The sequence below is a fragment of the Myxocyprinus asiaticus genome, chromosome 8, assembly GCF_019703515.2.
Source record: "Myxocyprinus asiaticus isolate MX2 ecotype Aquarium Trade chromosome 8, UBuf_Myxa_2, whole genome shotgun sequence".
NCBI classification, from domain to species: domain Eukaryota; kingdom Metazoa; phylum Chordata; class Actinopteri; order Cypriniformes; family Catostomidae; genus Myxocyprinus; species Myxocyprinus asiaticus.
In genome coordinates this window covers 28,349,129-28,376,916 of record NC_059351.1, presented here as the reverse complement: position 1 = coordinate 28,376,916, position 27,788 = coordinate 28,349,129, and the positions used below count along the sequence as shown (strand labels likewise).

General features: G+C 46.3%; 1 protein-coding gene across 1 annotated transcript in view; it reads left to right on the top strand.

The window, feature by feature from the left end:
* Window positions 1-21,021, top strand: part of LOC127444961 (UPF0524 protein C3orf70 homolog A-like) — a 68,991-nt gene extending 47,970 nt beyond the window's left edge. Inside the window, exon 2 of the mRNA XM_051704651.1 lies at window positions 20,387-21,021. Within this exon, the coding sequence (XP_051560611.1) occupies window positions 20,387-21,021 (635 nt within the window). The remainder of the gene's footprint in view (window positions 1-20,386) is intronic.
* Window positions 21,022-27,788: the final 6,767 nt, after the last annotated feature.

Sequence of the window (27,788 nt, the reverse complement as noted above, 5' to 3'; positions counted from 1 at the left end):
AGATAGATATATCTCTTGTCAAGTACGCGGTTGTCCCGCAGAATTTGGCTATTTTAAACTGTTTCCGCGGGTTGATTTTTTGTTTCGCGGTTGGATGTTTGAGGCTCTCAAGCACACTTTCCTCTCTTGCGAGTAGCGCTTGGCAGTTTGCGGATCATTCAACAACGGTTGATTTATTCAGATGTTTCAAAACGATTCACAGCCACGGACATCACAACGTTACAAGAGGGAGGGCATCGGAGAGTGCGCTTATTGTCTTTGACTTTGCCTATGTTTTTTGATTGCTGTCTAATCGCTATGCATGCACATGCTTGCCAACCAAATGAGAGGAGCCTGATCATTTTGATCAAACGAAAGAGTTATGAAGACCTATCATTTATAGCCATCTGAAGTCTGTAACATCATACTTAACAACACCGCAGGTGTATGTGTATTGCTACTGAATGGACATGATGAAGAGAAAATGTGAATAACCCAAGGGCAGTGAAATTAACAAAAGCTCTTTGTTTTACATAAAAATGACTATTATAGTGTCTGTGTTTAATAAACTAAGTATGTAGAAAGTTTCATTATCGCTTACCCAATAAAATTACACTATATAAACAGCTATTTTGATGTTACGATACCTTGGTGATCAATAGTGTCCTGTATTTTTTGTTATTAATAGTGAAGTTATTGGAAATATTAAATATGCTACATGTCTCTCGGGTGGGCAGTGTCGACCCTGGTGGTCCAGGAAAGCCACAACCTGGCTTTCCTGGTTGAAATGAGAGAGGCTGACAAGGCACGGTTCCTTGACGCCCACATCTTCCAGGTTGGCCTGTTCGGCGACATTGTCGAGGACTTTGCTCAGCAGTTCTCGGCGGTGAAGCCTCAGGCTCTGCCCCGCCGCGAGGCCCCACCTGCCGGTACATCCGACGAGATTGTCCCCTTGGTCCCACTCACCCGGAGCTTGGACGCGTGGCTTGCGCTTTACAACCTGTCGCGATGGCTGATCCGGACCGTCCGACTCGGCTATGCGATTCAGTTCGCCAGGCGTCCGCCCAGGTTCAGCGGCGTCCGCTTCACCTCGGTGAAGGGCGAGAACGCCGCGAACTTGTACACGGAAATCGCTACCCTTCTACGGAAGGGTGCAATAGAGCCTGTCCCTCTGGCTGAGATGAAGAAGGGGTTTTACAGCCCCTACTTCATCATACCAAAGAAAGGTGGTGGGTCGCGGCCAATCTCGGACCTGCGAGTACTGAACCGGGCTTTGCACAGACTCCCGTTCAAGATGCTGATGCAAAAACATATTCTAGCGAGCGTCCGGCATCAAGAATGGTTCACGGCAGTAGACCTGAAGGACGCGTACTTCCACGACTCGGTTTTACCTCGACACAGACCCTTCCTGTGGTTTGCTTTCGAAGGCCGGGCGTACCAGTACAAGGTCCTCCCCTTCGGCCTGTCCTTGTCCCCTCGCATCTTCATGAAGGTCACAGAGGCAAATCTTGCCCCGCTAAGGGAAGTGGGTGTTCACATCCTCAACTAACTCGATGACTGGCTAATCCTAGCTCACTCTCGGGATGTGTTGTGTGCGCACAGGGACCTGGTGCTCACACACCTCAGCCGGCTGGGGCTTCGGGTCAACTGGGAAAAGAGCATCTCTTTTCTCGGCTTGGAGTTGGACTCAGTCTCGATGACGGCATGCCTCATGAACGAGCGCGCACAGTTGGTGCTGAACTGTCTGAAGGTGTTCAGACAGAAGACAGTGGTCCCACTGAAACTTTTTCAGAGGCTCCTGGGGCATATGGCATCCTCAGCGGTGGCCACACTGCTTGGGTTGATGCATATGAAACCATTTCAGCATTGGCTTCAGACTCGAGTCCAGAGATGGGCATGGCACCATGGGACACATCGCGTGGTTGTCACACTGATCTGTTGCCGCCTCTTAAGCCCTTGGACCAACCTGACATTTCTACGGGCAGGGGTTCCCCTAGAACAGGTCTCCAGGCATGTTGTGGTTATGACGGATGCCTCCAAGACGGGCTGGGGAGCTGTATGCAATGGGCACACGGTCACCGGCTCCTGGACTGGCCCGCGGCTACGTTGGCACATCAACTGCCTCGAGTTGTTGGCAGTACTGCTCGCCCTGCAGAGGTTTTGGCCTTAGATCCAGGGCAAGCATGTGTTGGTTCGGACAGACAACATGGCAACGGTGGCATACATCAACTGCCAAGGTGGCCTACGCTCCTGTAGCATGTCACAACTCGCCCGCCGTCTCCTCCTCTGTAGTCAGCAGCACCTCAAGTCGCTGCGAGCCACTCACATCCCGGGCGACCTCAACACTGCAGTGGACGCGCAGTCACAACAGGTTATGCTCAGGGGAGAGTGGAGACTCCACCCCCAGGTGGTCCAGCTGATTTGGAGTCGATTCGGTCGAGCACAGGTAGACCTGTTTGCTTCCCAGGAGTCATCCCACTGCCCGCTTTGGTACACCCTGGCTGAGGCACCCCTCGGTATAGACAGCTGGCACACAGCTGGCCCCCAGGACTACGCAAATATGCATTTCCCCCAGAGAGCCTACTTGCACAGACCCTGTGCAAGGTCAGGGAGGACGAGGAGCAGGTCATCCTGGTAGCACCCTACTGGCCCCTGGACGGGACGCAGAAGACCTAAGTGGTGGTAGACACGATCACTCAGGCTAGGGCTCCCTCTATGAGGCGCCTGTATGCCTTGAAGTGGCGTCTGTTCGCTAAGTGGTGTTCTACCCGACGCGAAGACCCCCAGAGATGCGCAGTCGGATCAGTGCTTTCCTTCCTGCAGGAGAGGTTGGAGGGGCGGCTGTCCCCCTCCACCTTGAAGGTGTTTGTAGCCGCCATTTCGGCACATCACGATGCAGTGGATGTTAAGTATTTGGGGAAGCACGACTTGATCATCAGGTTCCTGAGAGGCGCTAGGAGGTTGAACCCCCCCAGACCGCGCCTCATTGCCTCATGGGATCTCTCTGTAGTCCTTCGGGGACTACGGGGAGCTCCCTTCTCTCTGAAGACTGCCCTCCTGACTGCACACACTTCCATCAAGAGGGTAGGGGACCTGCAGGCGTTCTCTGTTAGCGAAACGTGCCTAGAGTTTGATCACGTGATCCTGAGACCCCCGACCGGGCTATGTGCCCAAGGTTCCCACGACCCCATTTAGAGATCAGGTGGTGAACCTGCAAGTGCTGCCCCAGGAGGAGGCAGACCCAGCCTTTGCGTTGCTGTGTCCGGTGCGCGCTTTATGCATCTATTTTGGATCGCACACAGAGCTTTAGAAACTCCAAGCAGCTGCTTTGTCTGCTTTGGTGGACAGCGGAAAGGAAGCACTGTCTCCAAACAGAGGATCACCCATTTGGTCATTGACGCCATCGTGATGGCATATCGCGCTCAGCATGTGCTGCCCCCCGCGGGGCTACGAGCCCATTCTACCAGGGGTGTGGTGGCCTCCTGGGCCCTGACTAATGGCGCCTCTCTAGCAGACATCTGCAGAGCAGTGGGCTGGGCAACACCCAACACCTTTGCGAGGTTCTGCAATCTCCGGGTTGAGCCAGTTTCGTCCCGTGTTTGTCAGGTACGAAAAGGTAAGTTCCGGGACAGCTGGCCAGGTGTACTGCTTGCGCATAGCGCCTTTCCCTCCCTTGAGGTGAAGATATGCGCTGTTGACTCCCAGTAGTGTTCACAAAATGGTGATCCCTGGATGACTTTCCTCCTTAGCCCTGTGACAGACGAGTTTGCAGAGAAACTCGCTACCGGCCCAGTACATGTGCTGACTAAGCCCTGTACTGGGGTAGGTGCTCCACATATGCTGGTTCCCCATAGGTGACCCCATGTGATGTATATTTGCCGCTAAATCGTTTCCCTGTTGGTAAACTGCGATATGCCATCACGATGGCGTCAATGACCAAATGGGTGATCCTCTGTTTGGAGACAGTGCTTCCTTTCCGCTGTCCACCAAAGCAGACAAACAGTCACCATGTTTGTAGAGTTCCTCCCCTCTCGGGTAGGACCTACCATGGGACTTCTCCACATGACATACTTCCGACAAGACTCGGTAAGACACTGTGATGTAATTCCACTCAAAATACCCCCCCTTCTCTGGGTGGGGTGTGGTCTCCGCGGTGTCTTCCCCTTGGGAGTGACCCCCCCCCCCCTGTTCCTGAAGGAACGTTCGACGCCCATAAGAGCATTGGGGGAGGTTACGTGATGGCCTGGTGCGCTGACTACGAGGCACACAGTGGTCTGCCCGTCTCGCACCACCAGTCCACGTAACACAGTTCAGCTAGCTGTGGCGTTTTGTATAGGGACCCCTAGTGTCACTACATCGACACAACGTCGAGTGAGTGACAGACAGTCCTGGTTACTTTCGTAACCTCCGTTCCCAGATAGAAGGAACAAGACATTGTGTCCCTCTTGCCACAACACTGAACTACCCACTGAAATGGCCGGGACCTGGTCTCGGCTCCTCAGCACAAAACCTGAATGAGTGGTTCCATACCAGCTCCTTTTATACCCGTATGTCTGGGGGAGTGGCATGCAAATTCCACTTGCCAATTCCCATTGGCCTTTTTTCAAAGATCAGAGGTGTTTGGGGCTACTAAGAGTGACCCCTAATGTCACTGCCTCGACAAAACGTCTCGTTCCCTCCATCAAGGAACGAAGGTTATGAAAGTAACCAGGACGTTTTTCCTTGATCTGAGCTAAAGAAGCAGAATTTATGATACTATTGTTGTCAGAATTTATTGTTGATTTGAAATGTTATTTGATTATAATCTTAACCCACAATTCTGAAGATTTCAGTTTTCCCCCATTTAAGTAGACAGGAGTTGTACTTTCATGGCACTTTTATCCATGGAAAATAGCTGCCTAGGAGCGTTCCCAACATGGCAGAAGAGTGGACTTGCCTTTAAACCTTTCTATGGGCTAACTGTCAATGATTTGAAATGGGCCTATAATATATTGTAATATACTGTTGGGTCTTCTCTAGAGGTACATTATTATCTGTCATGTGTCAGATGGCCCAATTACTGATCTTTTTAAACAGAAAAATCTATTGCAAAGATTTTCTCCTGTGAACTCGCAAGAGGCCTGTTAAGACTATTGTCAGAGTGTGCACTTGTGAAATTGATGTACAGAAACAGAATTTTTACAACAGATAGGATGGAAAAAAGTGGTATAAAAGTAAATCAACTGAGATGTGAATCACAAGAAGACATATCACATTTCATTAGGAAACTTTTACAGAACAGCTGTGCAATTATACTGTGTACAGTGCATCCGGAAAGTATTCACAGTGCTTCACTTTTTCCACATTTTGTTATGTTACAGCCTTATTCCAAAATGGATTAAATTCATTATTTTCCTCAAAATTCTACAAACAATACCCCATAATGACAATGTGAAAGAAGTTTGTTTGAAATCTTTGCAAATTTCTTAAAAATAAAAAATGAAAAAAATCACATGTACATAAGTATTCACAGCCTTTGCCATGACACTCAAAATTGAGCTCAGGTGCATCCTATTTCCACTGATCATCCTTGAGATGTTTCTACAACTTGATTGGAGTCCACCTGTGGTAAATTCAGTTGATTGGACATGATTTGGAAAGGCACACACCTGTCTATATAAGGTCCCACATTTAACAGTGCATGTCAGAGCACAAACCAAGCCATGAAGTCCAAGGAATTGTCTGTTGACCTCCGAGACAGGATTGTATCGAGGCACAGATCTGGGGAAGGGTACAGAAAAATTTCTGCAGCATTGAAGGTCCCAATGAGCACAGTGGCCTCCATCATCCGTAAATGGAAGAAGTTTGGAACCACTAGGACTCTTCCTAGAGCTGGCCACCTGGCCAAACTGAGCGATCGGGGGAGAAGGGCCTTAGTCAGGGAGGTGACCAAGAACCCGATGGTCACTCTGACAGAGCTCCAGCATTTCTCTGTGGAGAGAGGAGAACCTTCCAGAAGAACAACCATCTCTGCAGCACTCCACCAATCATGCCTGTATGGTAGAGAGGCCAGACAGAAACCACTCCACAGTAAAAGGCACATGACAGCCCACCTGGAGTTTGCCAAAAGGCACCTGAAAGACTCTCAGACCATGAGAAACAAAGATTGAACTCTTTGGCCTGAATGGCATGCGTCATGTCTGGAGGAAACCAGGCACCGCTCATCACCTGGCCAATACCATCCCTACAGTGAAGCATGGTGGTGGCAGCATCATGCTGTGAGGATGTTTTTCAGCGGCAGGAACTGGGAGACTAGTCAGGATCGAGGGAAAGATGAATGCAGCAATGTACAGAGACATCCTTGATGAAAACCTGCTCCAGAGTGCTCTGGACCTCAGACTGGGGTGATGGTTCATCTTCCAACAGGACAACGACCCTTAGCACACAGCCAAGATAACAAAGGAGTGGCTCCGGGACAACTCTGTGAATGTCCTTGAGTGGCCCAGCCAGAGCCCAGACTTGAACCCGATTGAACATCTCTGGAGAGATCTGAAAATGGCTGTGCACCGATGCTCCCCATCCAACCTGATGGAGCTTGAGAGGTCCTGCAAAGAAGAATGGGAGAAACTGCCCAAAAATAGGTGTGCCATGCTTGTAGCATCATACTCAAAAAGACTTGAGGCTGTAATTGGTGCCAAAGGTGCTTCAACATAGTATTGAGCAAAGGCTGTGAATACTTATGTACATGTGATTTATTTATTTATTTATTTATTTATTATACATTTGCAAAGATTTCAGAAACTTCTATCACGTTGTCATTATGGGGTATTGTTTGTAGAATTTTGAGGAAAATAATGAATTTAATCAATTTTGGAATAAGGCTGTAACATAACAAAATGTGGAAAAAGTGAAGCGCTGTGAATACTTTCCGGATGCACTGTACTTTAACTACTCTTGGAAACATTCCAATCAGTGGCGCAAGTACTTAACACATTCAAGTTTTTGTTTTATTCTCATCTGTTGTTAGCATTTCATCCATGCAATATAGATCTACACTTTCACAGAAGTAGCACCTACTTAAAATAAAAAAATTGTGATCAGATGACAAACTGACAAACACAAACACATTATCCACGTTACAGATATTTATTTTAAAAGACATTAGGGTTTTTTCCTTTTCCTTTTCCTTTTTGGATAATTAACACAGACATTTAGGTTACAATTAGAGATTCAGATGAATACTTGTTCTTAACTAGATGTCGATGTGATTATTACTTTACAAGAGACAGTTTGTTCTTCTTAGCTAAGACTTAATTTTCAGTCTTGTAAGCATCTATCATTTCACGTTTCACACATGACTGCAAACACTTATTTCAAATCCATAGTAACGTGAAGGCTATTGTTATGTCGATAAATCTGTCACAGTCCTTCTTTCAAATTTTTTGAGCTGAAGGTAGATTCTTTAGCTTGACTGTAGAAAAAGAAACATTACATTGACAAAAAAAAAAAAAATGGTCAAGGACTATAATGAATGCTGGGATTTAGAAGGTATTGGCTCTTGTTCTTATGACTACTTAACTGGGCATTTTTTCCTTTCTTTATTTTTTCTTGAAATATCAGTGAGCTAGGCCTGCAATGTCTTCTTTTTTCCTTCATATCAGATTAGCATTTAGTCTACCACAGCTAAAAAGATAAATTCGGGCATTTAGGCAGGGCTTAATTTGTTGCCAGAACAAGCCGGATCCTGATCCGCCGCCTCCAGAATTGGATCTGCTACCTATTTTTTTGAGTCCCTAGATCGCTCCCACAGTAATTAAAAAAAACTGTCTACATTGGAAGAGCCTGATGTTGTGCTATTTGTTTTGTAGGCAGGTTTGTTGATGTTTTTTGGGATGGATGTAGTTATTGAGCCACTCAATAGTAGTGTTGATTGGGTGATAAAAGTTAACACAAAATTAAAATGAACCCTATTTAATTTCTTGATACACATTCCTGGTCTTATAATTCAGGATGCATCTGTGCAATTTAATCCATAGGAAAACAAAGATTAGTCTTTGAAAACTTTCTACAAAATGTAAAAACATGATCCACCTCTGGGCAAAAAGGCTTTCCTTTTTGCCTGACATGAGCTAATTTTCCATTAGGCCATGCAGGCCATTGATTAATGTTAAAAAGTACCAAAAAAAAGGCACGCAAATCCAAGTCAAACGATAATAAGTTTCAGAATCAAAAAAGCAACAATCCAAAGTAGAAAAAACGGAAATGCACACTTCAAGCCTGAGGAAGAGCGGGATGCTCAAAACGTCACTACTTATATATAAAAAATCGTGTAAATGTGAGCTTTGCAGGTGTGCATTTCCTTTTTTTTCTACTTTTGAGCAATGTTAACCAATAGACCTTATTCACAGCAGTGTCATTTTTTATGAGAATGACAACGAGGCTGTGAGGGATAGTCAATACAATGTTTTTGGATCAAAACTTTGAAAAATATCTTTCCAAGAACATTCAGTAGACAAGAAAGCTCCTATCTAGGAGCTTTTTGATAGATTTATACATTGCTAGCCATTGAAGAGATGGTAAGTCCATCCCTCACAGCCTTGTTTTCATTCCCGTTAAAAATCAAAGAGGGTGCTACTATGAATAATGTCTATAGCCAAACAGTTATTTAAGGCATTGTTTTAGGTAATGCAGTAATGCAGCCAATGGTTAACGTTAGGATTGTCACTTTTGAAATCATAAAATACACGACACTCTCTCTAGAGTTGTGGGGGGGGGGGGCTGACGTTTTCACACGGTACCTTACCACACCCTCCACACCAATATGTGGACCATTCAGATGGTCCCTTACCCATCGTAGGCAAAATTTTCTATGAATATCATAGGTTAAATTAATGTTCTTGAACTATTTTGCCGTGATGCCATCAGATCACCTTAAATATGGGACAAATTTCGTCCCGTATTGATTCGATATGGGACGCATCATTTCATCTTTAAATACGGGATGATCCTGTATTTTACGGGACGGGTGACCCTAGTAACGTGGTATTTTACACTGAGATACTCTAAAGGGTAAACTTGAACCTCAGCCACCACGGCCCGATCATAAAGCTCACCTCCTCAAAAGTGTGTGCTGGCGATGTTTCAGGAGGTGAGTGGTCCTACTAGTAAGTACTATAAACTGACTTAAAACTTAAATTCAGGTCTGGCGTCATTCTGGTATGGAATGCACACTTAACAAGGTTATTTATTAATTCCTGATGGATAGAATCAAGTTCTGTTCTATATTTTCTCTCATGTAATGTCCTGTTTCACTCTGAAATACACCATAATTATTGAAGTAAAATGAGTTGCGGATGCCATTTTATAGTATGTTGACTTTAAACACTCATTTTTTTTCATATATTGTGTAGGTAGTCATATACTTGTTCCAGGACCTCGTCATGATTAAGCAGTGCACAAAAGCCTAATTCATCTAAAGCACAGCCAGGATTAATGATGGTAGCATAGCCAAGGACAAACATAATGAGAAATTCAATGTTTATCTAATCATCAGATTCTAATTTTCTTTTCTACCACTTTATACGTGAGACAAGAGAAACAGTAAGAGATTCTGTCAAATGTTTTTGAGAAAAGTAGTTTGTTTGGGGAATTCAAACACCATGCCTTCATTTGAAACTGATGTAATGCATTAAAGACTCATTCCATCAAATTGGATAACAGTAACTACCAGTGTCATTTATGTGTTATGCTACAGATAATGCTGTTTCTGCCCATATATCTGTGACACCAGACAGCTTTGTGTCATCTCTAAATGAGAGTAGAGATCAGGATTAGATTGAAATTATTCTTATTCCAGCCTTGCATCCAGCTGTGCTTCAGAATGTTCCAGTGTGAAGAATCCATTCCATCTCTGTAGGGAATTGTGCCTCCAAGTAACTGGCCATCACACTCAAACACTGCTCACTGTACGGGGCATATGCAGTGGAATTGCTTCTACAAGAGGCACACCTCCAGTGACATTGCAGAGACCAACAGCAAAACTATGCACCAAAAACTATGGTTAAAAGGTGAAATAATTAGCTTTTCTTGTGCTAGCTCTCTCTTTATGTCTTTTATGACAAAATGCCTGGCTAATCACTAGCACGCAAGCAACAGCGAGAGAGAAGCAGACTATTTTATTTATAAGAAGTTTTTCGCACCTGCATTTCAGTCTACATCTTGATGTAGTCCTTCCTCATGATCACGCAGCGTGTTTTCATCAGCTGAATGGGAGGCTAAACACTATTAAAGTGTGACGAGAATCGCGTATCACAAGCCGATCAACTATTTAGCCCTTTTCGGTGAATCGCACCTGCAAAATCCTACAACTTTATTTCCAGGTTTAATTTATGTTTTTAATAGACTCCGATTTTTTAATCCCACGATGTGGGAATATATTTTCTCTTTTAATCGTGTAATGTAATTTTGAGTGTGACTATGGTTTAAGGAGGGTGTACCTGTCTGTTGGGTTGGAAACCTCAAGGATAAATAGTTTCCTTATTACATCACATGTTGTTCTAAAAAGCATAAAGGAACAAATGAAACACAGAATATAGGCTGTCATCCGCATAGCCTGACCGAAGCAAAGCGGGCATGTTTACAATTAACGAAAGTGAAGCGCTGCTGGCTCGTGATGTGTGAATGGCTGGCATGCACTGCACAAGTCTGTGGAGTATACTGCAGTTTCGTCACATTTTATCTTTCTTTTAAGCCTCCCATTCAGCTCATGTAAACATGCTGCATGATCATGAGGAAGGATTACATCAAGATGTAGATTGGAATGCAGGTGCAGAATTTATATAAATAAAATAGTCTACTCCTCTCTTGCCGTTGCTGGCGTGTCAGTGATTACCTCTGCCATAGGTTGCTGACCCCTGCTCTACTACAATGAGAGGAAATCACTTGCATTTGCAACCAAATTTCATGCTGTGTGAATATATTTGGCAACTGGCTGGTAAATGATTACATTTCACTCACCAGTAATTGTGTAGTTTAGTCGTGATGTGTTCAGCAGCGAGATCCTTTCTCTGTATGTTGAGAGTGTTATGTTGTTCCGTGTAATGTGTGTCCAAAACGAGATCCACGCAACCCATTTGTCATTAAATACTGTCTCTTTTAATACCCTTTCTGTTCTTTATAGCCAGTTGTTGATCAAAAGCAACTACAAAAAACATTTAATTCTAATCATGCATCGCACAGATGAGGTAAAGCCATTTGAGTCCTCTCTAGTTAGCATGTGCTCATTCAAAGGTGCTGTTTACATTTTTTGTTAAAGAGATTGTACCGGTTTTAGCACGTGTTCAACAAATCAATGTAAATACTTGTAAATAGTACAAATTATGCAATTTAACAATTAATATGTATAATAAAATAATATTTGAAATATAATATCTTATTTATTGATTGAATACATTTATTTGTTCATTTTTAAAAAGCCAAAATGTGACCAAAATGATGAAAAAAGTAATAAAATATAATTAGTAAAATAAAATATTATATAATGTACCTAGTTAAAATGCTCCCTGTATAATTAACAGTATTAGCTGGGAGACAATTTATTTTATATGTAAGCAAAAGGGACATGATAACTGAAATAAACCCATATTAATCGATATTGAATCAAATCAAAATCGAATCAAATCGAGAGCATGTGAATCGGAATCTAATCGAATTTTAATCAAATCAAGAGCTTGTGAATTGGAATCGAATTGAATCAGGAAATCTGTAACATGCCCAGCCCTAACTGTGTAATTTGAATATCCATTCTGATTGGTCAGTTGTTTGGTTTACTAATGAGGAGGCTTTATGCCAATGGCCTTCTCTGGCATTCATACAGATTCAGATATAGCCCTTTTACACCGAAATGACAATGATTCTTGCGCCGAGCCTGTGCTGGAGCCTATCGAATACCGTCTATGCTTTTCCACTATCTTGAGAACTGAATGATGACGTAACGATTTACGTGGCAGCGTGGGATTTTTTATGTGTCTGCCTCACATAAGGCAACACTTACACTCAAGATGACAGATAACCTAATTAAATTATTTTGTATGAACTTTTTAACGTGGATAATCTTGACGAGTACTATAAACTGTAACAGTGGAATCATTATTAACATCGTTGTAGCAGATGGTTATATTTGAACTTTTGGCATATCATATAATATTATGTTTACATCTTGATTGAGAATCCCACCAGTGTGGGATGCTATTAACAGATACTTACCGAGATCAACAACAGAGTACATCTGCAATTCGGTGTTTGTCTCGAGCATGACTGACTGAATTCAATGCCCAGGTTAGATAGCACTCAAGTACAGTGCTCGTTTCCGCAGCGTTTCTTGAACGCTTTTGATGTCTGAAAGCTTTGTGGATTTTTTATTGTTTTTGTTACAGAGTAAAGAAGTACTTGCTGCGGATGGTAGTTTGTTTGGGAAAACTTAACCTGGTGACGAAACATTATCCCGCCCTCCGCCCCCTGAGGTAATCGGTTCCTGCTTGAAACCCCCACAGAACCATGTTGGTGGAAAAGGCCTAACAATGATTTAAATTCAACTGGGCTACAGCTCATGAAAGAAAAAGAAAAACAAATCCTTTTTTTTTTTTTTTTTTTTTTAACATTATATGCATCTGAGTTATGCAGATTAATAAGTAAATTGATAAAACAACTCTATTAAAACTGTTAATTTAATTGTTGTTGTTATGTTCATTTTTAATACATTTTTGAGGAGGCTCAGCCTCCCTTGTGTCCTCTGATGGACTGCCACTGCTCATTTATTCCCTTTTTCTTTCTCAACTGATTTGACATGTTTCTCTAAACTAAGTATAATACTGTCAAAACAATAAACCCAGCCATCAAAACAAAATGTCCACTAAATTGTTTTCAGATAAAAATAAAAATAAATATTAACATAAAAATCTATTGATTATATAATATATAGAATAAATTAGAGCATCCTGAGAAATGAAGTGTTCTTCTACCTTGGTTCATACAATAACATGTAGTTTATTACATGTACTGTATCAAATCAAATCAAATCACTTTTATTGTCACACAACCATATACACAAGTGCAATAGTGGGTGAAAGTCTTGGGTGCAGTTCCAAGCAACATAGCAGTCATGACAGTGATGAGACATATACCAATTTACAATAAAAATCAGATTTACACAACACAATTTACATATCTAATATACACATAATTACACAACACAATAATAATATACAATGTACAGTATACAATACACACAATATAGAATACACATTATACAATAAAAATAGTATATATAGTATATATAAAATATACAGTAGGTTGTATTGTACTGTATTGACATTCAGGCTGTCGGCTGATAGTTGCCAGTGTGTTGTTAAGTGAGAATATAATTAATGCAGTCCAGTGTGAGATAATAAGATTAATAAAGTGCAGTGCTGATGTATATTGATCGTGAGAGATCAAGAGCTCAGAAGTCTGATTGCTTGGGGGAAGAAGCTGTCATGAAGTCGGCTGGTGTGGGTCCTGATGCTGCGATACCGCCTGCCTGATGGTAGCAGTGAGAGCAGCCCATGGCTCGGGTGGCTGGAGTCTCTGATGATCCTCCGAGATTTTTTCACACACCGCCTGGTATAGATGTCCTGGAGGGAGGGAAGCTCACCTCCGATGATGTGTCTGGCAGTTCGCACCACCCTCTGCAGGGCTTTGCGGTTGTGGGCGGTGCTATTGCCATACCAGGCAGTGATGCAGCCAGTCAGGATGCTCTCTTCAGTGCTGGTGTAGAACCGTGTGAGGATGTGGCGGTTCATTCCAAACTTCCTCAGCCTTCTCAGGAAGAAGAGGCGCTGATGAGCCTTCTTCACAATGACCTCAGTGTGGATGGACCATGTGAGTTCCTCAGTGATGTGGACACCAAGGAACTTGAAGCTGCTGACTCTCTCCACTGGTGCTCCATTGATGGTGATGGGACTGTGTTCTCTGTCTTTTCTCCTGAAGTCCACCACAAGCTCTTTTGTCTTGCTGACATTGAGGGAGAGGCTGTGCTCCTGACACCAGCGTGTCAGAGTGTGCACCTCCTCTCTGTAGGCTGTTTCGTCATTGTCAGTGATCAGACCTACCACTGTTGTATCATCAGCAAACTTAATGATGGCATTGGAGCTGTGTGTTCACATCAAGCTTGGAGGGCATTATGGTGTTGAATGCTGAGCTGTAGTCTACAAACAGCATTCTCACATAAGTGTTCCTTCTTTCCAGGTGGGAGAGAGCAGTGTGTAGTGTAGATGCAATGGCATCATCAGTGGAACGGTCGTTGCGGTAAGCAAACTGCAATAGGTCCAGTGAGGGAGGCAGCACAGAGCAGATGTAATCTCTGATTAGTCTCTCAAAGCAATTGATGATGGTGGGAGTCAGAGCAACAGGATGCCAGTCATTTAAGCAAGTGATTTTGGATTACTTTGGTACAGGCACAATGGTGGACATTTTAAAGCATGTGGGGACCACAGACAAGGAGAGGGAAAGGTTGAAAATGTCCGTAAAAACACCAGCCAGTTGGTTCGCGCACGCTCTGATGACGCGGCCTGGAATGCCGTCTGCAGTATAGCTGAAGTGTGTAATTTTGTCAGTGTTAAAACACTTTTTCCTGTCCCATCTTAATATGCAGAGTTCACTATAAGTAAGCTAGTGGTATGTTAATTTTCTCAAAAACAGTAAATACTGTGTCTCTAGGACGCTATAAAAATTCCTCTGTTTGTTTAAAGCGACACGTCCAGCTCGACATATTGCTTCATCTTTAATTAAATATATTTACTAAATATAAAATATAAGAATTGATATGATTTTTTTTGTGTGTTTTACTCTCTACTTGTCTGTTTCTGTGTGAAGTAAAAAAGGCACTTAAAATGTCCTTACTCTGGCTATTTTGGCATTACAAATGGTATCAATGTGTGGTAACAGATCACAACAGTTATATTTGTGAATCTACATCACAAAAAAAGTCGCAAAAGTTGTCGCAAAAGCGCGTTCATGTACATTTTTTAAGCAGAGTTCAAAAGCAATTCACGAAACGTCCTGTTACTTGCGTAACCTCCGTTCCCTGATGGAGGGAACGAGACGTTGTGTCGATGTAGTGACACTAGTGGTCACTCTTGGGAGCCCCAAACACCTCTGGACTTTGAAAAAAGGCCAATGAAAATTGGCGAGTTGTATTTGCATACCACTCCCCCGAACATATGGGTATAAAAGGAGCTGGTATGCAACCACTCATTCAGGTTTTGTGCTGAGGAGCCAAGACAAGGTCCCGGCCATTTCAGCGGGTAGTCCAGCGTTGTGGCAGGAGGGACACAACGTCTCGTTACCTCCATCAGAGAACGGAGGTTACGCAAGTAACCAGGATGTTCCCTATCTGTCACTCACTCAACGTTGTGTCGATGTAGTGACACTAGGGTCCCTATACGAAATGCCACAACTGGCTGAACTGTGTTACGTGAACTGGCGGTGTGTGACGGGCAGACCACTGTGTGCCTCGTAGCCAGCACACCAGGCCAACACGTAACCTCCCCCAACGCTGTTATGAGTGTCGAACGGCCTTTTCGGGGACAAGTCGACTGCCCAAAAGATAGAGACAGGCTAGCCCAGTCGTGGCCTCTTATCCTCTCTTTTTTTTCTCTCCCCAAAAAAAGAGTGAAATTTGTTAACCAACTGGGGCCACCAGGTCCTTTTGAGTGGAAATATGTCACATGGTCTTGCCGAGCTTTGTCGGAAGTATGTCATGTGGAGAAGTCCCATGGTAGGTCCTACCTGAGTGGGGAGGAACTCTACAAACATGGTGACTGGGGCAGAGGGGCCTCTGCCCAAAGAAGACGCAGTTTACCAACAGGGAAATGAATTAGCGGAAGATATACTTCGCATGGGGTTACCTATGGGGAACCAACACATGCAGAGCACCTACCCCAGTACAGGGCTTAGTTAGCACCTGTAATGAGCCGGCAGCGAGTTTCTCTTCAAACTCGTCTGCCACAGGGCTCGGAGGAAGTCATCCAGGGTACACAGTTTGTGAACACTACTGGGAGTCAACAGCACATGTCTTCAGCTCAGGGGAGGTGAAAGGCTCTATGCTCAAGCGATATACCCAGCCAGCTGTCCCGGACTTACCTGCTTGTGCCTGCCACTACACGGGACGAAACCGGTTCCACCTGGAGATTGTAGAACCTCGCAAACGTGTTGGGTGTTGCCCAGCCCGCTGCTCTGCAAATGTCTGTTAGAGAGGCACCACTGGTCAAGCCCAGGAGGCCACCACACTCCTGGTAGAATGGACTCGTAGCCCTGCCAGGGGCAGCACGTCCTGAGCGTGATATGCCATTGCTATGGCGTCAATGAGCCAGTGGGCGATCCTCTGCTTGGAGAAAGCGCTTCTTTCCACTGTCCACCAAAGCAGACAAAGAGCTGCTCAGAGACTCTAAAGCTCTGCGTGCGATCCAAATAGATGCGTAATGCACGCACCAGACACAGCAACGTCAGGGCTGGATCTGCCTCCTCCTGGGGCAGCGCTTGCAGGTTCACCACCTGATCCCTAAAAGGGGTCGTGGGAACCTTGGGCACATAGCCCGGTCGGGGTCTCAGGATCATGTGAGAGTAGCCCGGACCGAACTCCAGGCATGTTTAGCTGACAGAGAACGCTTGCAGGTCTCCTATCCTCTTGATAGAAGTGAGCGCAGTCAGGAGGGCAGTCTTCAAAGAGAGTGCCTTAAGACCCTGAAGAACTACAGAGAGTTCCCATGAGGGAATGAGGCGCAGTCTAAAGGGATTCAACCTCCTGGCGCCTCTCAGGAACCTGATGATCAGGTCATGCTTCCCTAAGAACTTACCGTCCACTGTGTTGTGGTGTGCCACTATAGCGGCTACATACACCTTCAAGGTGGAGGGGAACAGCTGCCCTTTCAACCTCTCCTGCAGGATGGAAACACTGATCCGACTGCGCATCTCTGGGGGTCTTCGCGTCGGGAAGAACACCACTTAGTGAACAGACGCCACTTCAAGGCATACAGGCGCCTTGTAGAGGGGGCCCTAGCCTGAGTGATTGTGTCTACAGCGGGTGGTAGGCCACTTAAGTCTTCTGCGTCCCATTCAGGGGCCAGACATGGAGATTCCTGAGGTCTGGTCATGGGTGCCAGATGGTGCCCCACCCCTGAGAAAGAAGGTCCTTCCTCAGGGGAATTCGTCGGGGGGGGGGGCTGTCACGAGGAGCATGAGGTCTGAGAACCACGTCTGGGTGGGCCAGAAGGGTGCTACCAAGACGACCTGCTCCTCATCCTCCCTGACCTTGCACAGGGTCTGTGCAAGTAGGCTCACTGGGGGAAACACATATTTGCGTAGTCCAGAGGGCCAGCTGTGTGCCAGCACATACCAGAGCGGGCAGTTGGAGGATTCTTGGGAAGTGAACAGGTCTACTTGTGCCTGCCCGAATCAACTCCAAATCAGCTGGACCACCTGAGGGTGAAGTCTCTACTCTCCCCTGAGGGTAACCTGTCATGACAGCGCGTCTGCTGCAGTGTTGAGTTTGCCCGGGATGTGAGTGGCTTGCAGTGACTTGAGGTGCTGCTGATTCCAGAGGAGGAGACGGCAGGCAAGTTGTGACATACAACGGGAGCGTAAACCACCTCGATGGTTGATGTATGCCGTGTTGTCTGTCCGAACTAACACATGCTTGCCTGGATCAATGGCCGAAACCTCCACAGGATGAGCAGAATTGCCAACAACTCGAGGCAGTTGATGTGCCAATGCAGCCGCGGGCCCGTCCAGGAGCCGGCGGCTGCATGCCCATTGCATACAGTGCCCCGGCCCATTTAGGAGGCATCTGTCGTAACCATGACGCACCTGGAGACCTGCTCTACGGGAACGCCTGCCCGTAGCAATGTGAGGTCGGTCCAAGGGCTGAAGAGGCGGTGACAGACCACGTGATGTGTCCCACGGCACCAGGGCAGTGGTAGCTCAGCGGTTAAGGCTCTGGGTTACTGATCAGAAGGTCGGGGGTTCAAGCCCCAGCACCGCCAAGATGCCACTGTTGGGCCATTGAGCAAGGCCCTTGACCCTATCTGCTCCAGGGGTGCCGTATCATGGCTGACCCTGCACTCTGACCCCAGCCTAGCTGGGATATGTGAAAAAAAGAAGAATTTCACTGTATATGTGCAAATGTATAATGTGATAAATAAAGAAAAATTATAAATTAAATTATTATTATTAATTAAATTATTAATTATAAATTACCATGCCCATCTCGGAACTCGAGCCTGGAGCCAGTGCTGAAACGGTCTCATATGCATCAACCCGAACGGAATGGATGCCATATGCCCCAGGAGCCTCTGAAACAGTTTCAGTGGAACCGCTGTCTTCTGTCTGAACACCTTCAAACAGGTCAGCACCGACTGTGCGCACTCTTTCATGAGGCGTGCCATCATCGAGACTGAGTCCAACTCCAAGCCGAGAAAAGTGATGCTCTGAACCGGGAGGAGCTTGCTCTTTCCCCAGTTGGCCCGAAGTCCTAGTTGGCTGAGGTGCGAGAGCACCAGGTCCCTGTGTGCACACAACACATCCCGAGAGTAAGCTAGGATTAGCCAATCTTTGAGATAGTTGAGGATGCGAATGCCCACTTCCCTTAACAGGGCAAGGGCTGCCTCTGCGACCTTCGTGAAGACGTGAGGGGACAAGGACAAGCCGAAGGGGAGGACCTTGTACTAATACGCCCAACCCTCGAATGTAAACCACAGGACGGGTCTGTGTTGAGGTAGAATCGAGATGTGGAAGTACACGTCCTTCAGGTCTACCACCACGCGTCCAAACTCCGGGCAAGGGGGACCAAGGGGAAAATCTCGTCGGACGTACCAGCAGGTAGGGCCTCGCGGCGGGTATGAGCCTGAGGTGCCACACTGTGTCGTGGCCGTGCTGAGTTCAGGGACATCAAAGCACTTGCCTGGCTCCTTGTGACCACCCCCGGAACAGCCTGGGATGGGGGAGGAAGAGGCCTGTCCTCGTGACCCATGGAGACCATCACATCGGGGGCAGATTTGTGCCACAGCTGGGCACGCAGGGGCAGGGAGACCGCCGCAGGAGCGCCAAACCTACCAAAATGGAATGGTGGACGGTGGTCGTGATGACGGCCGTGCGCACCTGGTATGTCACCCAGGAAACAAGGAAACCACTCTTTTGCTGAACTCTTGGGTACCGCAGCTACTTGGGCATGCGGCGAAATTAAATGAAAATGCTACAAAACATTCTCCTCCCCGACTCGAGAGCTCATCACCTTCGTGGGCTCTGAACAAGAGGTCGAACTCGCTGTGAGATGAGCCGGCGGACTCATCCGGAAGCCCAATCGGGGCAGACGAGCGTGCTGGGGAATGGGAGGTCCGTGGTGGAATACCAGGCAGAGGTGGTCCCATTGGAGTCCCCAAAATACCCCCAGTGCTAGCCGTGCTGGCCTCATACCCGTAGGTAGAAGGACCAAGGCGGGGAGCCGCTGGGGTGGCATGCTTTCTTACGAAGGCAAGCTGCGACTGCAATGTTGCCATGGTCATGTTCTCGCAATGAGTACATGATCCATCCACGAATGCTGTCTCTGCATGGGTTGTGCCCAGACATGGAAGACAGCAATCGTGACCGTCAGAAGGCGAGAGATAATGACTGCAACCAGGAATAACACACAAACGGAAAGTCATGTTTAAAAAGACACGTCTTTAAAAAGACGTTCCGTGTGTGCTGCTCTTTTAGAGAATATGCTCTTTTTTAGAATATACTCTTTTATTTCTGCCGAAGCGCCCAGGGGCATTCTCTGCAGTGCACCAGTGCAGAGGGGGGAGAAGCCGCTTAAATGCACCATCAGATCCAACAGAGGTGAATGAACAGCCGTGGGAATTCAGCTCAGTGAGCATTGACCGTTCGGCTCCAAAGAGAAAATCTGAATGAGTGGTTGCATACCAGCTCCTTTTATACCCGTATGTTCGGGGGAGTGGTATGCAAATACCACTCGCCAATTTTCATTGGCCTTTTTTCAAAGACCAGAGGTGTTTCGGGCTCCCAAAAGTGACCCCTAGTGTCACTACATCGACACAACTTTGAGTGAGTGACAGATAGTGAACTAAACTTAACCGCAATAATGCAATCAGTTCTGAATTTATGTGTTGATTACCGCTCCATCTTCAGTGTAATTATGGCTGGTGGCTAGTATCAGGTCTGTATGTGCAATTCCACCAAGTTCTTCCAGTTCGAAGACTTATCAAACATGTACTGTAGGCTGATTAAGAATTAAAAATGAAAAATATTTAAAAAGAAGAATTAGAGGGATCAATTTACGCCCTCCTCCTCGTCACAATGTTCATCTTCTCTCTCTATCTCCACTACCTCTTTGCAGGTAAATACGTCTACCAACCCATGACCAGCGTTTGCCAGCTTCCCAGCACATCAATTCCTGTTGCCCCCTCAGATCATACCCACACCATGAACCTGTCAATCTCCATGACCAAGCGCTTCCTCAGGACAGCTCCCAAGTTTCGGGCTCCACCCTGTTCAGAGTTGCTCAAGTTCTGTGTCATCTCTGACCTCTTTGTGGATGATTACATGGTCAAACGTATCAATGGTAAAATGTGTTACGTACAAAGACCGCCTCCACCAACAGCAAACCCTACACACCTACACCAATCGCCAGCACCTCAACCTGCACCCCAGCATACCAACAAGCACACATGCCATGTGGGCCTCACTGTAAAACACGTCCAACTGAGCGAGATATCAGGCCCTAAAATGGACCATTGCTCCTCTCCCTCCAGCTCAGAAGATTCTGGAATCAATGCGTTGGGTCTGCACTACATGGAATCATATGATGAGGACTCCTGTGTGGATGAAGACGAGGAGGAAGAGGAAGATGAGGAGCTGAGTACCGATGGTGACTCCAGCCCTTGTAGCCTCTGGGATCAGGATGAGTGCACTTTACTGTCACCATCCAAATCAGCTGTTGAGATCATTGAGAAGATTGAGACTACAGTTTGATGTGTCTGTCAGCTCATATCCCAACTAAGAAATGGAACTTCAGTCATGTAAACACATCCACAAACTGTCCTACTGGTGCATGAGCTCCATCAGCTAATACAAGCACACACACGCTGTTATAGTGGCATCAGACGTTGTCCCAGAAAAACTCTAGATATGTCATGGGTACTTCTCTCCTGTACTTACCGCAACTCTCAGTCTCCCTATAGTCTGTTCCCTTACGCATGTCGAGGCTGATGTAGGTTACACACATAGTGTAGGCTATCACCAAACGAGACTCAATACATGATAGAATATTTCATGGATGAACAGATCTATAAAAGTCTAACTCAAAAGTTTGAAGCTGCCCGGGGGTATATTGACTCCCTAGAGAGCCCAGCTGCATTCTGTTCAACCCATAGAAGCGGAAGAGCTAAAGGCTGATGCAATACGGAGAGATAAAAAATAAGGCAGCCTGTGTATGTGTGTGTGTGTGTGTGTGTGTGTGTGTGTGTGTGTATGTGTGTGTGTTAGGAGGATGGAGAGCATTACAAGTATAGAAGGAACAAAAGTGAGACAGAGAGAGAAGCTTTCAACCTCCTGTTAGCAGGATCAGTCAGAGCACTGGCTAAATCATGCATGAGCTAAGAAGACGGTAATGAAACATTGTGGTGGAAGGAGGTTGAGGCTTCATGCTTGAGGGAATGCCCCCCCCCCTCTCTCTCTCTCTCTCTCTCTCTCTCTCTCTCTCTCTCTCTCTCTCTCTCATTCACTCACACACACACACTCACGCACACACAGAGATTCCCTAGAGGCACTGCCAAGGGTACATTACCAGATGTTGTTTTCTGGCACTAAAGTGAGTAGGAGGGACAGATCCTCCCATCTTTATAGTATACATTCCTCAAGGTTAGCAGCTTCTTTAAAGTGGAATACATTCAAGCTTTTTGACAATCACTTAATAATAAAGTGCAGTACATTTAAAGAAATAGTTCACCCAAAAATGAAAATTCTGTTATTATTTATTCTCTCTCATGTTGTTCCAAAAACTGTTTGCTGTTGTTTTTTTTTTTCCATAGAACATAAGAGTATTTCTTTATGCAGCTATTTTCTATAAGTGGACAATTCATAGTGAACATGGGATTTCAGGTAAAAAAATAAAATAAAAAAAACCTATAAAAGCACAATACTTTTAGTCCATACATTTTGTGTGATATATTTCAAGTCTTCAGAAGTCATATAAAAGCTTTGCGTTAGGAACAGACCAAAAGTCTGCCAAAGCTCTGAAATCTCATTCATGCCGCATTCGGATTTAAAAGCAGTGTATTTACACATCGCGCCAGGTTTGACGTTGTTGATGCCAGTTGCAATTGATTCTAAAGTGTCTTTATCCAATGCGTCGTGCCAGTTTAAATATGTGGAATGTAGGATGAATTTGAGGACTGCAGTGGAGGGAAGGAATATCAGTGAATAATGATGCAAATTACAGTCTGTTGCTCACACAAAGCTATTATATGACAGAAGTGAGTTTTGTGAACTTTTTATCCTTTTGTGTTCAATAGAAAAAAATAACAGTGTAAGAGTATGCAACGACATGAGAGTGAGTAAAAAAAAAAAACATGATTTTCATTCTTGGGTGAACTTTTCCTTTAATTTAATTAATTCATCACAGATGAATCTGCAATTATGCCACTTTGGAGAATGTAGTTTCAAAATGCTAATGCAAGAGGAACGCTTATGATCACTGAAATTTAGATCTTTTCTGGCTGCAAAAGTTTACGTTTTTTTTCTAAGAACATTTCCCCCGTTAGACTTGTGGGCCTGTCCGGAAAACTTGAGCATTTTTTCCTCTTATTTAAATGCATCTTATGTATTAGGACCACAAATATGTAACCTAAGAAAATACCCAAAAGCACTGGCCCAAAAGGAAACCAGTTAGCAGAATGTGACAGGACTGGTGTGTTAAGAAGTGCTTCACTACCCTGCATTATCAAGCACATGTAACGTCATGGTTACTTGCATAACCTCCGTTCCCTGATGGAGGGAACGAGATGTTGTGTCGATGTAGTGACACTAGAGGTCACTCTTGGGAGACCGAGACACCTTTGGTCTTTGATAAAAGGCCAATGAAAATTGGTGAGTGGTATTTGCATGCCACTCCCTCGGACATACGGGTATAAAAGGAGCTGGCGTGCAACCACTCATTCAGATTTTATGCTGAGGAGCCGAGACAAGGTCCGGCCATTTCAGCGGGTAGTTCAGCGTTGTGGCAGGAGGGACACAACATCTCATTCCCTCCATCAGGGAACGGAGGTTACGCAAGTAACCATGACATTCCCTGTCTGTCACTCACTCAACGTTGTGTCGATGTAGTGACACTAGGGGTCCCTATACAAAACGCCGCAACTGGCTGAACTGTGTTACGTGAACTGGCGGTGTGTGATGGGCAGACAACTGTGTGCCTCATAGCCAATGCTCAAGGCCGACACGTAACCTCCCCCAACATAGTTATGAGTGTCGAACAGCCCTTTGGGGACAAGTCGACTACCCAAAAGATAGACACAGGCTAGTCCAGTCGTGGCCTCTTTTCCCCTTCTTTTTTTTCCCACTCCCTAAAAAAAGGGGGAATATCCGACTGGGCCGACCAAGTCTAGTCGGGGGGTGTCCCTCCCAAGGGGAGGACACTGCGGAGACCACACCTCGCCCAGAGAGAGGGGGGGGGATATTTAAGAGGAAAATACGTCACATGGTCTTGCTGAACTATGTCGGAAGTATGTCATGCGGAGAAGTCTCATGGTAGATTCTACCTAACGGGGGAGGAGTTACTACAAACATGGAGACTATGGCAGAGGGGGCTCTGCCCAAGGAAGACGTAGATTGCCAACAGGGAAATGAATTAGCAGAAGATATACATCGCATGGGGTTACCTTACAGGGAACTGTCACATGCGGAGCACCTACCCCAGAACAGGGCTGTTAGTTAGCACGTGTACTGGGCCGGCAGCAAGTCTCTCCAAAAACTCGACTGCCACAGGGCTCGGAGGAAGTCAACCAGGGAACATAGTTTGTGAACACTACTGGGAATTAATGGCGCACGTCTTCAGCTCAGAGGAGGTGAAAGGTGCAATGTGCAAGCGATACACCCAGCCGGCTATCCCGGGCTTATCTGCTTGTATTGCGTGCCACTACCTGGGATGAAACCGGTTCCACCCAGAGGTTGTAGAACCTGGCAAAGGTGTTGGGTGTTGCCCAACACACTGCTCTGCAAATGTCTGTTAGCGAGGCACCCCTGGCCAGGGCCCAGGAGGCCGCTACACCCCTGATAGAATGGGCTCATAGCCCTACTGGGGGCGGCACGTCCTGGCCATGATATGCCATAGCTATGGCGTCAATGAGCCAGTCCAACTCCAAACCGAGAAAAGAGATGCTCTGAACCGGGAGGAGCTTGCTCTTTTCCCAGTTGACTCGAAGCCCTAATCGGCTGAGGTGCGAGAGCACCAAGTCCCTGTGTGCACACAACATGTCCCGAGAGTGAGCTAGGATTAGACAATCATTGAGATTGTTGAGAATGTGAATGCCCACCTCCCTTAACAGGGCAAGAGCTGCCTCTGCGACCTTCATGAAGACGCAAAGGGACAAGGACAGACCGAAGGGGAGGACCTTATACTGATACACCCGACCCTCGAATGCAAACCGGAGGAAGGGTCTGTGTTGAGGTCGAATCGAGATGCGAAAGTACGCGTCCTTCAGGTCTACCGCCGCGAACCAATCTTGATGCTGGACACTCACCAGAATGTGTTTTTGCATTAGCATCTTGTACGGGAGTCTGTGTAAAGCTACAGGGTTCAGTAATCGCAGGTCCAAGATTGGCTGCAACACTCCGCCTTTTTTCAGTACGATGAAGTAGGGGCTGTAAAACCCCTTCTTCATCTCGGCCGGAGGGACAGGTTCTATCGCACCCTTCCGTTTTCGTCCTTCACCAAGGTGAAGTGGATACTGCTGAACCTGGTCGGACGCCTGGCGAACTGAATTGCGTAGCCGAGTCGGACGGTCCAGACCAGCCATCGCGACGGATTGGAAAGCACAAGCCACACATCCAAGTTCCATACGAGGGGGACAAAAGGGACAACCTCCTCGGACGTACCGGAGGGTGGGGCCTCGCGGTGGGCAGATCTTGTGGTGCCACACCATGTCGTGGCCGTGCTGAGTCTAGGGACATCGAAGCACTTACCTGGCTCCTTGTGACCACCCCCAGAAAAGCCTGGGACGGGGGAGGAAGAGGCCTGTCCTCGCAACCCGTGGAAACTGTCACATCAGGGGCGGATGTGTGCCACAACTGGGCGTGCAGGGGCGGGGAGACCACCGCTGGAGCACCAATCCTGCAAGGGTAAAAAGGTGGACGGTGGTCATGATGATGACCGTGCACACCGGGTATGTGACCCAGGGAAGGAGGAAACCGCTCTTTTGCTGAACTGTTGGGTACCACAGCCACTTGGACATGCGGCGAAATCAAATGAAAAGGCAACAAAAGATTCTTCACCCGGCCCTCCACCAGGGGATGGAGTGGTCTTACTGCCAGCTCCAATGCAGTGGGTTTCGTTGACCCTGGGTCGCCCGTCTCAGGGGCGCTTTGAAGCCCTTCGCGGGTTCTTGGCGGCCGGCCGTGAGATGGGTGGCGTCTGCTTCCTGCAGTGGGCTCCACGCCGGGGCCGGGCTGAAGGTGCGGGCTGTGGCGGAGCCGGTGCTGTCACTGCAGGGGGACGCCCTTGGCGACAAGCAGACAGGGTGCGGGATCTTGAGCCGCAACGGGGCAGGATATGCCGGAGAGCCTCTGTCTGCTGCTTCATCGTCGAGAACTGCTGGACAAAGTCCTTGACGGTGTTGCTGAATAGCCCAGCCTGGGAGATAGGGGCAGCAAGGAACTGTGTCTTGTCGGCCTCACCCATCTCGACCAGGTTGAGCCAAAGGTGGCGCTCCTGGACCACTAATGTGGACATCGTCCACCTGAGAGACCGCGGAGTGACCTTCGTCACCCGGAGAGCGAGGTCGGTCGCCAAGCACAGTTCCTGCATCAGATCTGGGGCGGATCTACCCTTGTGTAGTTCTTTTAGCACCTTGGCTTGGTGGACCTGCAGGAGAGCCAAGGCGTGCAGGGCAGAGGCGGCTTGTCCAGCAGCACTGTAGGCTTTGGCCATCAGGGATGACGTGAACCTACAGGGCTTGGACGGGAGCTTTGGGCGTCTGCGCCAGGTGGTCGTGCTCTGCGGGCATAGGTGCACCGCGAGCACCTTATCCACCGGGGGAATCGCCGTATAGCCCCTGGCCGCCCCGCCATCGAGGCTAGTGAGGGTGGGGGAACTGAGAAATTGGGACCGGGCAGTAAAAGGTGCAAGCCGCGACTGCAACGTTGCCATGGTCATGTTCTCACAGTGAGAACATGAACCATCCACAACGCTGTCTCCGTGTGGGTCGCGCCCAGACACGAAAGACAGCAATTGTGACCGTCTGAAGTTGAGAGGTAACGACCGCAACCAGGAATAACACACAAATGTAAAGGCATCTTTAAAAAGACATTCCGTATGTGCCGCTCTTTTACAGAAATATACTCTTTCAGGAAAATATACTCTCTTTTTTCTGCTGAAGTGCCCAGGGGCGTTCTCTGCAGTGCACCAATGCAGAGGAGGGAGAAGCCGCTGAAATGCGCCATCAGATCCAGCAGAGGTGAATGAACAGTCAGCTTAGTAAACATCGACCGTTCGGCTCCGAAGAGAAAATCTGAATGAGTGGTTGCACGCCAGCTCCTTTTATACCCGTATGTCTGGGGGAGCGGCATGCAAATACCACTTGCCAATTTTCATTAATCTTTTCTCAAAGACCAGAGGTGTCTCGGGCTCCCAAGAGTGACCCCTAGTGTCAGTACATCAACACAACGTCGAGTGAGTGATAGATAGGGAACCACCTTTAGTGTGATGATTTGTTTTTTGTTTTTTTGTTTTTTTAAGAATTTGGAAAAGGGTGTCAGCATATTGGAGGTTAAAGCGCTTGAAAGCTGTGATTATACAATCTCAATCACTGCTGAGTTGGAGCACAATTTTAATATAAAATATCAAAATTGCACAAGAAAATTCACGCATCAGTTTTTTTGCCAACAGCATTTTTAAAGGGATTACAACTTAGTTAATCAAAAAACATTAAAGGTCTACTGGAAAATATGTATTTGCTGGATGGAAACTAAGTGAACCCCTTTGATGATCCACCCCTGTTTACCTCCAGTAATGGCTTACCATTTGCCAAACCCATGTAAAATTTAAGCAGAGGCAACCTTACTGCCTGAAGAAAATTATCTATTTTGGATTTATGCAGAAAATGTTATGGACCCTCTGAACCTCCCTGAAGGACCACGATCCAGATATGGTGAGGGTGTGATGAGTGGATGAATGACCCTGTATCTACAGTTTTATATCAGGGACTGATACTGTAGTTACAAATATACAATGTAGATACAAAAATGTTTCTGTAATATTAAAATATATCCCCTTTCTCTTTTTTCTTATATCAATTATTGTTAACGCACCTCTCATTTTAAATAAGTACAGAAAATACTAAAACTGCATCTGTCGTTCATTCTTGTTGTCTGGGTAGATGTTATTTCTACTATAACAAGTATAATAACATATAATAGTAACATACTATTTGCAATTTTTATCTTATTTTCGGGATTTTTCCCCTTTTTATTCATAAAGACAGTTGAGAGTGGGAAAAGGGTTTTGCTCAACTTTATCTGTTCAT